Source organism: Elgaria multicarinata, chromosome 10 (assembly GCF_023053635.1).
Source record: "Elgaria multicarinata webbii isolate HBS135686 ecotype San Diego chromosome 10, rElgMul1.1.pri, whole genome shotgun sequence".
NCBI classification, from domain to species: domain Eukaryota; kingdom Metazoa; phylum Chordata; class Lepidosauria; order Squamata; family Anguidae; genus Elgaria; species Elgaria multicarinata.
In genome coordinates, this window is record NC_086180.1 from 17,546,753 (window position 1) to 17,562,949 (window position 16,197).

Below are 16,197 nucleotides of genomic sequence, written 5' to 3' on the forward strand. Positions count from 1 at the left end.
TGTAGTGGGGTGGTTTGCCATTGCCTTCCCCAGTCGCAGTTACCTTTCCCCCAGCTAGCTGGGTACTCATTTTACCGACCTTGGAAGGATGGAAGGCTGAGTCGACCTGAGCCGGCTGCCTGAGAACCAGCTTCTGCTGGGATCGAACTCAAGCCGTGGGGAGAGTTTCGGCTGCAGTAACTACCACTTACCACTCTGCGCCACACGAGGCTTCTTTTAGACCAAAAGGCAGGGTAAAAATCTATTAATAAACAAATGAATTGTGATTACAAATAAATACAATTGGGTTGGATGAATTCCTGTAGGAGAAGGCTATCAACGGCTACTAGTCCTGATGGCTAAGTGCAACCTCCGGTGTCAGAGGCAGTATACTATATATACTATATATACTATATATACTATATATACTATTTTATATACTAGTTGCTGGGGAACATGGGTGGGAGGGTCCTGTTGTGTCCTGCTTGTCAACAGCTGATTGGCCACTGTGTGAAAGGGTGCTGGACTAGATGGATCCTTGGTCTGATCCAGCATGGCTCTTCTTAGGTTCTTATATTAAATAGTGCTTATCAAGCCTTTGTTTGTGCATGCCCTAGCACAAGAAGAAGAATGTCTTTGGATTTAGTTTCACTGCACTCAGGCAATACTCTAGTGTAAAGTATGAAACAGCCCTTACTATCCAATGTGTTTAAATCAGGGGATTAACTTGTATTAGGACATTATTTACTGTGATACTGATACATACATGTAATTTCAAAGAGTGTTTTATCCATTCTTATTGGGAAAATATCTTTTGGATTATCCTTTGGAAGATGTAATTAAAGCTCGGGGAACAAACAGATCATTGCCATACTACACCAGGCCCCAAACTTTCAGTACTGCTTTGCTGTACATCAAAAGAGCTTCTAGTCACTTCTGCTCAGGTTTCTGGAGGTGTAATAGGATGTGCTGAAAGGTTTTGTTCGGTTCAGGAAAAGTTTGCAAAAGGAATATTTCAGAGGAGAAGAATTTGTCATAATATTATTAGTAATGAAAGCAGATAAGTAAGGCACAAGGCCAGCTGGAAAAAGAAATAATGACAGTTGCAAAGCCGACAATACTAAATGGGACTAAGGCCTTTGCTAGACCAGGCTATATCCCGGGGTGATACCCGGGATCGTCCCTGTGTGTCCAGATGATGCACAGGGGATCCTGAGCTCAGGCAGGGATCAACCTTCCCTTGCCCTGGGATATAGCTTACCCCTTTGGGCCCACTTTTTCCCGCGGTCTTGGGCTGAGCCTGAGACTGTGAGCGTGTGGACCGTTTTCGCGGCTTTTCCCAGCTCTGCATGAGAAAAGCCGTGGGCAGGGTGGGGGGTAATTAAAAAAAAAGTAATTAAAAAAATTACTTTGGCGCACGAGTGTTTGTGCGCTCTGTTCGTTTAAAATAAAATGGCAGATGCGATGGGTCTCTCCTTGAGCTCATTGCGCCTGTCGTGTAGACTAGGGCAACATCCCACGATACTTGCATCACGGGGTCTCCCCTCATCCAGTGCGGAACTTCTGGTAGGTCTAGCAAAGGCCTAAATCATGTTGGAAAACTGAGTGTTTTTGATTTACAAAATATGTCACCTGCAGAATATTCTTCCAGTTTCAGATGGCTGAAAGAACTTGTCACTTTTAGCTTTCAAACAAGCACCCCATGCCTGGTCCCTGGCTCCAAGCGATTACTTGTGAGGAGCTGGGACAAACCGTGATGCCAGGCCACATATATCGCGGTCTCGGAATCATCCCGAGACTGCAGGAAAAGTGGGGGAAAAGGGTACGGCGATATCCCAGGGCAAGGAAGGGATTATCCCTCCCTGCTCCCGGAATCCCCTGTGCGTCATGTGAACATACAGGGACGATCCTGGGGCAATCCCCGAGATATCGCCCTGTTAAGCCATGACCTCTGTGTTTGGGTTGCCTACAGCCCAGTCTCATTAGAAACCTATCAGCAGTTGGAAAGAGCCTCATTCCTATTGAGCCCCATCCTGGGGCAACACAGTTCACCAAACAGTAACTTTGTAAAGTATCTAGATGAGATTTCTTGTAGAGGAAACAACTTATATCCACTGTTCACTGAAGCAGAGACATCCCTGCACAGAGATCCGTCTCTTGCAGCTGTTAATCGTGGAGCTGGAGGGACCTTTGTAGAACATGTAATCCAGCCCCTGCTTAATGCAGGAAGAGCTAGAGTTCTTCAGAGCTAGAGCTTCCCCAGGCTCTGCTTGAGACCTCCAATGAGCCCACCCCTCTAGGTAACTGGTTCCATTGTTGAGTTGCTCTTGAACCTTACAAGTTTCTCCTAATCTTCAGCCAAAATCTAGCTTCTTGTATATTCAGCCCATAACTTAACCCCTGAGCATCTGTATTGCCCTCCTCTGTACCTGTTCAAATTTGACTATACTGATAGATCATTAAAGTTAATAGCATCCATTTATACTTGCAAAAGTTTTTTTTTAATACAAAGAAAGGAATTCTGATTTGCCAAATATGCTTTTCCTTCATGCTTTTTGCAGCAATCATTCTCCTTAATTGGGCAAAGAGACCACCTACCTTCCATTTAACATACTCAGAAATGGGTGGAAATCTATGGTCAACCTCATAAGCTTTCTAGTATACCTCTTCTGCATCCTGACTTCCATGTAGGTCTGTGTTAGGTTCAATCAAAATAAAATTGTTTTGTTTGTTCAGAATCTGAAGCAGGAATGAGTCACTTGCCTTGAAGGGCGTCCGGGTGGCCATAAACCAAATAATGCAAAAGTGGTCATGAGGATTTGTGCCACATCTGGAGGCTTCACGTTTTGACAGAATGTCTTTTGCACAGCCAAATGTTTTCAATGTGAAATGTGTCTGGTTTCACTTCTACCTTTGGCCCCTTAATTTAGCCCAGCGTCTCAAGACTTAAAGCTTCCTGTGCAAAGAGAAATGCACAGATGTTGGCTACATGTTTCCCAACATTTGTTTTTATCCTCGGTGAAAGCCTTACTCAATGTATGCAGGAGTTTCATATGCATAGGCCTGTCAGAGCTAACTCTTCTGGTCATGGTGGCTGGTGGATCCATTGTCATTGGGATGATGAATCCGTTCCAGGTTTCAGTCAGAACCAGGTTCTGGTGGCTGGTGGATCCAATGTCATTGGGATGGTGAATCCGCTCCAGGTTTCAGTCACAACCAGGTTCTGGTGGCTGGTGGATCCAATGTCATTGGGATGGTGAATCCGTTCCAGGTTTCAGTCAGAACCAAGTTCTGGTGGCTGGTGGATCCAATGTCATTGGGATGGTGAATCCACTCCAGGTTTCAGTCAGAACCAGGTTCTGGTGGCTGGTGGATCCAATGTCATTGGGATGGTGAATCCGTTCCAGGTTTCAGTCAGAACCAAGTTCTGGTGGCTGGTGGATCCAATGTCATTGGGATGGTGAATCCACTCCAGGTTTCAGTCAGAACCAGGTTCTGGTGGCTGGTGGATCCAATGTCATTGGGATGGTGAATCCGCTCCAGGTTTCAGTCAGAACCAAGTTCTGGTGGCTGGTGGATCCAATGTCATTGGGATGGTGAATCCGCTCCAGGTTTCAGTCAGAACCAGATTCTGGTGGCTGGTGCATCCAATGTCATTGGGATGGTGAATCCGCTCCAGGTTTCAGTCTAACTGAAACGTGCTTCAGGCTTCATACCTTGGATGACTCCTTTAGAGTTTTGACTGGTTTTGACTGAAACCTAGAGAAGATTCACCCCCCAATTGTCATTGTAGACACCAGCTTCCACTGCTCCTAGGCAGGGCCTGTGCCAGACTATTTTGCGCCCCAGGCAAGATGAACTCTGGGCGCAGGTGGGGAGGAGGGCTACCTCACGGTGGTGTGTGTGAGGGCATGTCACTTGTGCTGTCCCAAAGCTTATTGGGGGTGCAGTTTATTCTGAGGGGCAGCCGGTGGGTGCCACCTCTTTCACGTCTCCCTGAGGGTCACCCCCCTGCCCAGCTCTGCAAGGGCAGCCTGTTCGAGCCTCCTTTGGGGCACAGCACCAAGGCTGGTCACGCCACTTCTGCCCCAGACCTGCGCCTCTGCGTGCCCTGTGAGGAGGGGCTGCAAACGAACCCTGGCTGGCTGGCTGGGGGGGATGGTCTCTGCCCCACAGTATCCACTCAGTCTCCAGCAGCTGCAGCCCCCAACAGGGAAGGCGGCATGCCGGGGCTGCTGCTGCTCTTCAGGGGCTGCCTATCTCTGCATCCTCCTGGCCCGCCTCCCTGGCCCATAGAGCCTTCAGCTTTCCCCCGGCCTGCTCCTCTTCCGTCTCCTCCGTGCCATCTCCGAGGGTTTTGCAACAAGCAACACACACACACACACACACACACACACACACACAGACAGTGGAAATGAGCAGCGCCTCTCCAGGGCCTCTGATGGCAACTGCAGGAAAAGTCTGGCCATGCGGTGGCACATGCAAGCCAAGCCCCCACCTCCCAAAACTTCCGACCCTAGGAGTGGGGAGAGGGGGCAATCTGCACCCCTCTGACGTCTGCGCCCTAGGTGGCTGCCTAGTTGGCCTTAATGGTAGCGCCGGCCCTGCTCCTAGGTCTCTTCTTTCCAGGTGCGTTGAGAGAATTAGTGGTTCGTGAACCCTTATTTTCCTACCAACACTTAGGAAAAATAGCAACTGACATGACAAGCTAAACCTGCTGAAATTCCCTCTTCTACACAATGGGCCTGTTCAGACCACATGCTAAGCCATGGTTAGGCTGCTAACTGTTTTGCAGCAAATAGTTAGTGAGGGTGTTTAAACAGTATGTAGCCACTGTGGTTAGGAAAGTTTAACACAACATGCTAAAGCCATGGTTTACATGACACGTTAAGCCATAATGTTGATCTCAAAATGCTTAACCACCATGGCTTAGCGTGTCGTCTGTACAGGGTCAACTATTTAGGGTGACCATATGGAAAGGAGGACAGGGCCTATATACTTCTGAATAAGCATGTGTAAGGCCCTCTTAAAGCAAGGGTATAGAAAAAGGAATTTCAGCAGGTCTTATTTGTATGCATGCAGCACCTGGTGAAATTCCCTCTTCAACACAACAGCTAAAGCTGCAGGAGCCCTGCCATCTCTAGTTAGAGTGACCAGATACAAAAGAGGGCAGGGCTCTTGAGGCTTTAACTCTTGTGATGAAGAGGGAATTTCACCAGGTGTTGCATCCCTTTTCTATACAGCTGTTAAAGATACAGGAGCCCTGTCGTCCTCTTCATATGGTCACCCTACAACTATTAAAGATATAGGAGCCCTGTCCCCTTTTATATTTGGCAACCCTCATTGTCACCATTCCAAAGGAAAATGAATGATAAGGGTTGCTTTTTTCCTTGCGTTAATCTATTAAAATGAATGCATATTTAGAAGTGTCTATTGGCTATCCCCAAGCTGAGCTTCAAAAAAAGAGGTTAAAAAGAGAGAGTGAGAGAAGAGAAAAGAAAAAGGAAATTAACAAGGAACAGTTGGTGCCCTGTGTAAGTATTGTTAGGCTGCTGGTGCAAGGTCAGGGATGCCACGCAGGGCTGGAAAAAGGACTACAGTGCTTGCTGGAGAGAAAAAACAACACATATTCAACTAACATCTTTTTGTAAAAACTAAATTAAAAAATTATTTTAAACATTTGAGCTATCTGTTTCATAGTACACATGAGGGTACAAATGGCTCTCCTTACCCAATTTAGAAAAAAAAATGCCCTGGTTAGACTCTGCACACATACACTGACCTTTATTCTTACTTGTCTTGCTTTTCCAAACATAGTTAACAACAATTCACACAGCAAACTGAAAGTAGCAAGTCAATTTGAATTTATTTATCTGTTATATTTATATCCTGCCTTTTCCTCCAAAAAACTCAAGGTGGCACACATGATCCCCCTGCTCTTCATTTTATCTTCATAACAACCCTGTGAGGTAACTTGGGCTGAGAGTTAGTGACTGCCCCAAAGTCACCCAATGGGCTTCCATGGCCGAGTGGGGACTAGAACCCAGAGTTCCTGAGTCCCAGCCCAACACTCTAACCACTACACTGGCTCTTGTCATTGACATCTGCAGAGTTAGGCTTGAAAACCATAGCAAGTATGTTGGCATGGTCAAGATACACATCAGCAAACAGAGATCATAGGCAGGTATGTAGCCAAAGTCAAGCAGATCAGGGCCAGTATCAAGGGTAGGCATGGTCAATTGGAGACCTTGAAGCATCAGTTGTATATGGCTGGCCAGGCCCCAATTGTCTCCCAAGATCACAAGTTCTGGCTCTGCCAATGAGGTGCAGTGCCCTTCTCTGGCCGTTATGCAGGTGATGCTGGAGAGATCAGGACAATAACTCCCTCTGAAGGAGAGCTGCTTTGGTGGTATGGAGAACAAAGAGCCTGGTTCAAGTCCCCTCATGCCTTTGCTGTAAATGCTTTGACAGGTGTCTGGATGGTGACTTGCTCTATCCTAGTTCAATTGACTTTTGGAAGCATTCCCAGGGAAAAGGCAAATCAACATCTGGGCATGTACAAACTAGCCTTCTGAATAGACCCGTATTTCTCCGTGTATATCCGATGAAGATGTACATCTGAGTAGTCCAGGTCATGGTGTGTGTGTGTGTGTGTGTGTGTGTGTGTTTTCCTGTTCCACTGAAAAATGATGGGCTGCTCTTTGGAAGACAAAGCTAACACAGCTCCTCTCCTTTCTCTGTCTCCAGGAGAGTCTACCGCTGGCCTCATTATGGAAGAGCACAATGGCTCTGCGGAGAGTCCCCAGCTGAGCCAAGGACGGCACGTTGCCATTAAGTGTGGGTGGCTTAGGAAACAAGGAGGCTTTGTGAAGACCTGGCACACCCGCTGGTTTGTGCTTAAAGGGGAGCAGCTCCACTATTTCAAAGACGAGGATGAAACCAAGCCTTTGGTAAGTACCCAAGTTGCAAGGTGGGACGGAGGGAAGAGAACAGCAAGAAAAGAGGGGTAGAACTCGATCTAGTTCAGACTAGCGATGAGAAGGTCTGTTAGTGTCACTTTCTCCTGCATGTGTTGATATATTTCTTTCAGTCTCAAGTTCCCTCTCTCTGGAATACATATTTATTTATTGCATTTCCTAGGGTGACCATATGAAAAGGAGGACAGGGCTCCTGTATCTTTAACAGTTGTATTGAAAAGGATATTTCAGCAGGTGTCATTTGTATATATGGAGAACCTGGTGAAATTTCCTCTTCATCACAACAGTTAAAACAGCAGGTGCCCTGTCCTCTTTTAAATCTGGTCACTCTAGTATAGCTCCTGCAGCTTTAACTGTTGAGATGAAGAGGGAATTTGACCAGGTGCTGCATGCATACAAATGACACCTGCTGAAATTTCCTTTTCTATGCAACAGTTAAAGCTGCAGGAACCCTCTCCTCTTTTGTATCTGGTCATTCTAGTATAGCTCCTGCAGCTTTAACTGTTGTGATGAAGAGAGGATTTCACCAGGTGCTGCATGCATACAAATGACACCAGATGAAATTCCCTGTCCTCCTTTTCATATGGTCACCCTAGATTATGTAGCCACCATGGTTAGGAATGGTTCACATGACACACTAAGGCATAATATTCAGCTCAAAATACTTAACCAAGAGGACTTAGCAGGTCATCACAACAGGGTTGATGTGTTTTCAGGAGATATTTAAAGGATGTTTTACACTTTCTGGGAGAAGGTGTACGTATTGAGTTTAGATAGTACAGATGGATGAAAATTTTGTTTCAGTTGAATGTACCAAAATTTGCAATGTTCTTCATATTAGGGAGAGAATGAACTTAAGATGTTGAAAATGGGAATGTGGGAGACAGTGAAACTGACTGATTTGCGCATCCTTAGTAATTTATTTATTTACTTTTGAAGAGATGAAGAATGCATGCGCGTGGGGCATGTGTTGGTTCTAGATAGTTATGAGATGGGTGGGGGGCATTTTTATGAGTGCCTGCGGAGTGTCAATTTTTATGGAGTTCAAGGGAAAAGCTGAGCCTTATCCTTTGCTAAGCGGTCTGGAAGCTGCCTGATCTAGTCTGCTGACTGATCCTTTAGCAACCATTGTGTCGTTGCTTTGCAAGCTATTCTCGCCATGCTGGGCAGGCAGATTTTGCTATTCCTAAATAGACCTTGCCATTTCGTATCAGATTCTCCACTGAGAAACATACAGATATATTGAGAGAGGATGCACCACTCTGGGAAGACTGCACTGTGCCACTCCTTACTTCTCTCCCCATAGCCAAGAACACTCACACTTGCACGTTACTAAACACAAGAGCCTTTCCCTGTTTCGTGTACTGTTTAGTGGTCAGAAAGGAGCAATCTTTCTCCTCTTGCCCTTGAAAGCTATTGTGGACCACTAAGGGAAAATAGAAACGTGATCTATTGGAGAAGCAGGTAAGTTTATAAATAGGTTTTACTTCCGTGCTCCAGAGAGGAAGGAAAGCAGTAATAAAATTGTTAATATAAAAGAGCAAATCAATGCAATGTGGTCACCTCAAGGATGACCACCACGATTTGAATGGTTTCTCGTTAATTTTTCTTTTCTTTTTCCACTGTGGGAAATGATCCATTTTTTTTTGTTACTGTCCTGGGTCATCTTATTCCTTTATCCCTCCCAGAGTTATTTGCGTTTTGTCCATGCGCCAGTTATGAAGGTCAAACATCCATCCACAGAGATCAACCATCATGCATAATGCACCCTTTGTTTGACTGTAGCCATCTAACAGGCATTTGCCACTTACTGCTTTCTTTTTGAGGGAAACTAGCGTTTTCCCAGCATGTCTGGGGAGGCAGTGTTCGGATCTTGGAGCATGGAGGGGAGGAACAGTGCCATCACAGCCATGAAGAGTGCATTCTTGTGGTCATTTTTAAAATTAAAAATTAAAAAGTAACAGCAGGGTGAATGTTCATAGAGAGTATTTTAGTCTTAGTTCAATTAAAACAACAACAACAACAATAACAACAACAAAACAGGAACAAACACCCCTGGTCTGAACAATGAATGTAACATAGATGTGGCTCACACACACATAAGCGGCCATTTTGTTTCTCTGCTGAGTCATGCATGTGGGCGCACAAAACACAAATGCATGGCAAAGTGTTAGTCTCAACTTTTCCCAGCCACCGCAATTACAGAGATGGCTGTGGCCATCTCTTTGTATCCAGTAGGAGTAAAATTCATCCTTGGGTCAAAATTAGGTCATTTTAAGTAGGACTGTGCACAGTCCCTCCTCATTTTCATAGGTCTATGGTTGCAAACTGCAGAAATGACTCTTTAAGGCTGCCATAGTTTGCGGCCGTAGTTCTTTGAAAACTACAGAGCCCCTATCTGACTTTCAAATCTTGTTTCTAATGGAGGAGGATGTCTGGCAAAGGTCAATCCTGCAGGTGACAGCAGCGGCAGGTGAGTGGGGAAGGAGAACAGGAGGGAGAGAGATGAGTCCAATGGATTCACAGTTAACCTTGCACTGGCTTTCCCACATGGGTGGGGGGAGCAAGTGGTCCACCACCACAGTGAAATGACCCAAGACACTTCGGAACCAATCCACTTTACCTCAGGGTGCCTTTGGCCAACCCGAATCGGCCCACCTTGCCTCAGATTCAGGGTTTTGGACCGATGTAGCGCTAAATATAAGCTCAGTGCATCCAAACTACAGCTCTTGCTCTGTACCCAAGGATGACGCACGTTAGGAGCATGACAAGGCCTCTCCCCATTCATTCATGGGGAGTTGCCTCCCAACACCAACTGGGAGATATGTCAAGGCCCTTCTGACTTGCCTGCTGCCAGAAGGGATCTCTGCTGACCCATTTCAATCCAGAAACAAATGTTTCCACTCATTTCCAGGGGTTCCTTCATGAAGTGCTAACTCCCCATTGCACAAACGGTGGGTTCTGCTGGTTCAACATGATCAGCAGGAGCACAGCAGCCCTGTCAGATACTGCCCTATATGACTAAGGTGACATAAAATGATAACGAATGTTCTAATTCTGGTGTTAGATCTACGATGGCTCATTCACATGCCAGACACCTGTTGATTCTCCAGTCATCAAGTGGTAGACATGCCTTTGTGAACTGGGTCTTGGCCTCATGATTTCCTTTCAACACTGGAGAGCCTACCAGTTTCTTCATTAGTGCATAATGGTCACCACTTTTCAAAATGGCCTCCTCACATAGTCTTTTCTGTCCTAATTTTCTAGCTGTTATACCTTGTAATGTTTACATCTGCGGCTTTTTAAAAGAGCTCCCTCCACACACTTTAAGTACTTACTGAATTGATTAGAAACCCCATTGGAAGCCCCAGAAGCAGAATAAACTTGGACTCAGTACAATTCACATTCAGTTTACAATAGCATTAGAAACACCGTGGGCTTAAACTCAGAAGTGCACATAAACATTCCATGGCACTAATCTGAAGGGATGCTCAGTTCCAAACAGCAGTGATCTTTATGGTACTTAAACTCCACGCTGAAATCCTGCATTGGTGGCCTGAGCCCACTGTTGATTAAAAGTGCATAGTCTACTCCTAAAATTAATCCGCAGTTTGCCAGATGTCCTTGTGTGAAAAGCTTGCCTTTTAGGTACAAAGCTGGTTTTACAAGCCCCTCATTTTGGCAAACTATGTACTTTCCATCTAATCTAATTTGCGTAAAAAATTCATTAGCAGACAAGTCCGTTTAAGACATCTGTTAGGAGTTAATGGGGAACAACCGCCAGAGTTCAGCTGAGTTTTAATTAAAATAATTTAAAACTTCTAATGGATCTGTTAAATAGAAATTAATGTGATAATTACACAGATTACATGAATCAAAATGGAGCTGGGGAAACCCCGAGCCGCTCTAGTGATATGAGGGCAACCAAAGTGAGCTTATTTGGAGCCTGCCTGATACACATTTTATGTATGTATGTATTATATTTCTAATCCAGCCATTAACTCATGTTCTCTGGGTGTACTGAGAAGTAAGCCACACTGGGTACATTGGATGGCAAGGGGTTAACTGTGAATCCATTGGACATCTCTCTCCCCCCACCCTCCTCTCCTTCCCCACTCACCTGTGAACCAAGAGCTGCCGCTGCTGTCACCTGCAGGATTTACCTTTGCCGGACGCCTTCCTCCATTAGAAACAAGATTTGAAAGTCAAATAGGGGCTCTGTAGTTTTCAAAGAACTACGGCCGCAAACTATCGCAGCCTTAAGGATCAATTAAATATGATGGCGAAGACCTGGACTTTCAATATTCTTCATGTGTTTTTTTTAAAAAAGATAGCTATGGTGGAAGGGTCAAGTGAAGTTGCAGTGGTTTTTTTTTAATTTTTTTTATTGATTAACAATACACTAATACAATACTACAATAATCACAACAGCACAAGACAACAAAAAAACATAATACATAACTTGATTAACCTTATAACATTTCTAATTTAATATTTTTACATCATTACGTAACATAAAGTGCACCCCCCCCACCCCAGGATCTATTCCTCTTTCCAAAATCTCATTGATTCTTCTGGAGGTGGTCTTCCACTCCCCCTAGATAATACATTTTCTAGGAACTGATTCCAAATTCCCTCAAAATCATTTGTTTTTGTTATCCTTCTTCTTACTTTTATATTACATGTCAATTTATCATTTATAGCAATATCCCAAATCTCTTTATACCAGTCCTCAACATGATAATCTCCTTGCACCTTCCATTTCCTAGATGTGATCAACCTTGCTGCTGTCAGCAAATTCGTTATCAGTTCTTTTGTTTCTTTATTACATTTTAAATCTCCATATAATGATAGCAATGCCACTGTAGGTGTCTCTTCAATCTCCATTCCCACTATATCATTTATCTCTTTAAACACCATTTTCCACATTTTTTGAACAAATACACATTCCCACCACATATGTAAATACGTTCCTTTTTCTTTGCATCCTCTCCAACAATTTACTGAATGCAGCTTCTTTATTTTATTTAATCTCACCGAGGTTAGATACCACCTCCATAAAATCTTATAATAGTTCTCTTTTATCCTCACTGACATACTTCTCAACACTCTTTGTCTCCATATTCCCTCCCAACTCTGTTGCCCTCTTTGTATCTTCAAATCCATTTCCGAAGTTGCAGTGGTTTAGGAGGTGCTGTTAACTGTTTTCCCCTGCCTGAGGTATTTCCATAACTGTCCCCCAAAATGTGCTCCTTGCTCCATGGGGGGAAACTTACATATTCCTATGAGATACCTGTAAGTTTTCCTCCAGCGAGGCAAATAGCTTTATAGAGCAATTTTAGTCAGGGAAAATGGCCTGGGGAAAATGGATTACTATCCCCCCCTTTCCCAGCACCACGGGCCCAATCCTATCAATCCCTGTGGTGCAGTTGGTTTTTCTAGAGAAAAATGAACTTATAGTGCAGTGCTAAGCATGTCTATTCAAAGGAGGGATGTCAGAGAAATCCACAACAGAACCAAATGAGTTTGGATTTTTATGAATCCGACAGGAAGATTCCACAGTGGACCAACTTTTACCCTGTTGGGTGGGGTCTGCGGACTTGTGGACCGTTTCCCTAAACTTTGGGAATTTTGCACAAATTTTGTCATAGAAAAATACTCATTTTTTTAAAAAGGCCAAAAATATGCATTTCCCACCCACCCCAGACTAAAGTGTGAAAATGTGCATTGGGGGGAATTTGTGCATCGTGGGGGGGGGGATTTGTGCATTTGTGCACATTCAGAAACTGGAAAAAAAATTATCCAATTCTGACAATGGGTAAATGACAGAACAAAAGATACTTGACAATCTGTGAAACACAGACAGAATGGATTTTGCACAATCTGTACACCCCTAATTCATAGGTTAGCTCCACTTATGCCCAAGGTAAGAATGTATAGAGTTCAGCCTTAGGATGAAATCCTAAATACAGTTACTAGGTAGTAAGCCCTGCTGAATGCAATGAGACTTACACTGGATACACCTGCGTGGGACTGAGCTGTTTTTTTGGTTTTTTTGCACTCCTTGGCCCACTTACCTGTGAGTAAGCCCCATGAAGCATACAGAGGATTGTACCACACATCACAGATCTCCGGAGTCACCTCTAGTTTGGCTCTTAGCTCCGATGAGATAACGGAAATGTCATGAAACATTCCCAAATGTTTTAAGTCATTCAGAAACATACTGTATTTCATATGTTACATTTACTATAGAAATTTACTATTCAGGCATTATGCCTAAATGGGAAGAATTCAATTTGTGAAGGGAGCACAGGGTTGCACATGACAACCTGGCCTCTGACATTCCTGTCCCCATCTCTCTGAGTGGGAAGGTCTGGTCTGAACTTGAGGGTGTGTGTGGATTCTATGCATGTTTGCCTGAACACACATAGATGTCTCTCCCTGTAACCAGGAACCCTGTTTAATCAGGGTCCCCAATTGTGGGGAGCTTCTAAGAACATTCTGAGAAAGGCATCCTGAAGGGTGTGCCCAGTGCACACGGCCCTGCAGCTCCATGCGCCCTACACAAGTTGGAATTCCTTGTATAGAGATAATACCTGATCAAGACTTGTGTCAGCACGTGATTAACAGTGTAAGACTGTGGCTTCCAGACAGGGTCTGAGGTGGCATAGCAGAGCCTTCCATAGCAGAAACAGCCCAAACCACAGAGGAAGAGATCTGGATTCCCTCCCTCATCCGCCCAAGCCCCTCCCAGCTGCAATGGAAAACTCCCTTACCCAAGGTCAGTGGGAGGGATGGTGGGCAGGGCAGGGAGGAGAAGGGTCACAGATCCAATGGCCTCCCACCACCAGAATGCAATTTCACCAGGTGGGCTCAGAGGGCACCCTAATGAAAAATGGAGAAATGGAGAAATGAAAGAATGGAGATGGAGGATAGAGAGCACTGGATACTCAGAAGCCTCCAAGGTTTCCGACATTTAGCCCTGAGACTAGTAGGATTGCGCTCTGGAACTCCCTGCTGAGGGAGGTTAAGTTGGTCCTTCTCTGTTGTCCTTCTGCTAGCAGGCAAATACACTTTTATTCAGGCAGGCCTATTGCATGTAAGCTGGTCTGTTGTGGAAAGGAGCTTTAATTGGTTGGATGCGGTTTATTTCTCTTAATGATGTGTTTTTAAAGTTTGTTTTTACTTAGTATTTATGCTATATTTTAATTAAGATGTTTTTAATCTCTATGTTATTATTATTACCTGTTTGATCACCATTTTTGGCAGAATGGTGGAATGTGAATCAGATACGTCATAAATAAGAATGAGATGCAAATTCCTGAAGACTTTAGTAAACTTCTGATAGAAATGTGTGAAAAATACCAAATAACTTCATTATTTGGAAGATCCGATGTTTCCCTCCCCCTGTACAAATGCTCTGTGATGAATGAAGTAACAGCTTGGATGTACAAATAGAAAAGGCCCAGAGCACTCCGTTTGGTGAAGGTCACAAATGGAGTTGATTGCCTGCAAAGGCAAACCTGCCGGTCCTTTTTCTTATTCTAGTCACTTCTCCTCTTTGAATGTTTATCTTGTAATCCATTTCCCCGCAATGGCTTTTGACTCTGTGCATAAAAGCCGTTGAAGGGGAAGGCACAGCTCTCTAAAAGTGGAAGGTCAAGCTGAACATACATCAGGCAAGCCAGCAACCTGTTTCAGATTCAGATCGTCTGCCCCTTCTTGAAAGTGATTTCCTATTTCTGGAAACCTCCTGCACTGGAAGATCAGGGTGGAAGGGGCCAACCAGTTTTCTGCAACGTATTGCTGAGTGTTCGACATTTCATTTTTTTAAAAAAAAAAGTTTCATATAAGAGAATATTGCTTTCGCTTCCACTATGATCGTACTTGAAATGAAAACAGTTGTGATCGAAAGCCAATTCACATCACCAGGCATATACTGTATGCCAAGACATAGAGGTTCATGTTATAGCTGGCCACACAGTACAGCCATCTCCTGTCTGTTTCACTGTGTTGCCAGCCATAACACAGTGAAACAGACATGTGATTGCTCTGCCATGCAGTGCGCTCAAGGATCAACCTCTACCCATGTGTGCCATGATACTGAAAGTTTCCAGATGTAGCTGGGTTATATAGCCTATATAGCCATGGACCAGTAGACAGAGAGGCACAGAGAGAAAGGGCTGGTAGCCCTTGGTCTAATTTCAAAACCACTCTGCAAGTGGTTTGTTTGGACCTCTGGCAAGAGCCATCTGTTTCTCTCCTGACAGCTCATAGGCAGAGAGGGAGAGGAAAAGAGAGACAGAGGCCCTTTCTAAGGGTTATCCCCTTAAGGGTTACCCCAGGAAAATGAAGGGATCGTCCCTGTCTGCTCCTGCGATCCCCTGTGCATCATTTGGATGCACAGGAATGATCCAGGGATGATCCTGGGGGGAAAGGCAGCGATAGAAATGGCCAGAGACAGAGAAAGGGAAAGGGAAAAAGAGAAGGGTGTTTCAGAAAGAAAGAAAGAAAGAAAGCGAGCAAGGGGGATTCCACACGTCGTACTGAGGGTGCTTCCATGCACCCCCAGTGCGACCCCAAAGCGATCCTGTAACTTGCCTGGAGAAGAGACGAGGAAGAGGCGTCCTTGCCGCCGCCGCCACCCACCTACCTCCTCGCCGGCCAGGACGGAGAGCTCGGCGGACCCCGCCTTCTTCCGCCGAGCTCTACGAGCCGGCCGGCGAGGAGGTAGGTGGGTGGCGGCGGCGGCGGCAAGGATGCCTCTTCCTCGTCTCTTTGCCAGGCAAGTTATGCGATCGCTTTGGGGTCGCACTGGGGGTGCATGGAAGCAGCCTCAGTATGACGTGTGGAATCGCCCCAAGAGCATATAGGAGAAAGGGAAGGGTGTATCACACACACACACACACACACACACACACACACAGAGAGAGAGAGAGAGAGAGAGAGAGAGAGAGAGAGAGAGAGAGAAGGAGTGTCAGTGAGAGAGAGAAGGGGGGTGTATCAGAGAGAGAGAGAGAGAGAGAGAGAGAGAGAGAGAGAGAAGGAGTGTCAGTGAGAGAGAGAAGGGGGTGTATCAGAGAGAGAGAGAGAGAGAGAGAGAGAGAGAGAGAGAGAGAAGGAGTGTCAGTGAGAGAGAGAAGGGGGTGTATCAGAGAGAGAGAGAGAGAGAGAGAGAAGGAGTGTCAGTGAGAGAGAGAAGGGGGTGTATCAGAGAGAGAGAGAGAGAGAGAGAGAGAGA

The 16,197-nt window shown here is 45.1% G+C and overlaps 1 protein-coding gene across 2 annotated transcripts in view; it reads left to right on the forward strand.

Moving 5' to 3' along the window:
- ARHGAP24 (Rho GTPase activating protein 24) overlaps nt 1-16,197 on the forward strand; it is a 412,693-nt gene that overhangs the window by 90,470 nt on the left and 306,026 nt on the right. For both annotated transcript variants that reach the window (XM_063136191.1, XM_063136188.1), the window contains exon 2: nt 6,727-6,929. In XM_063136191.1, the coding sequence (XP_062992261.1) occupies nt 6,750-6,929 (180 nt within the window). In that variant the 5' untranslated portion in view covers nt 6,727-6,749. The remainder of the gene's footprint in view (nt 1-6,726; nt 6,930-16,197) is intronic.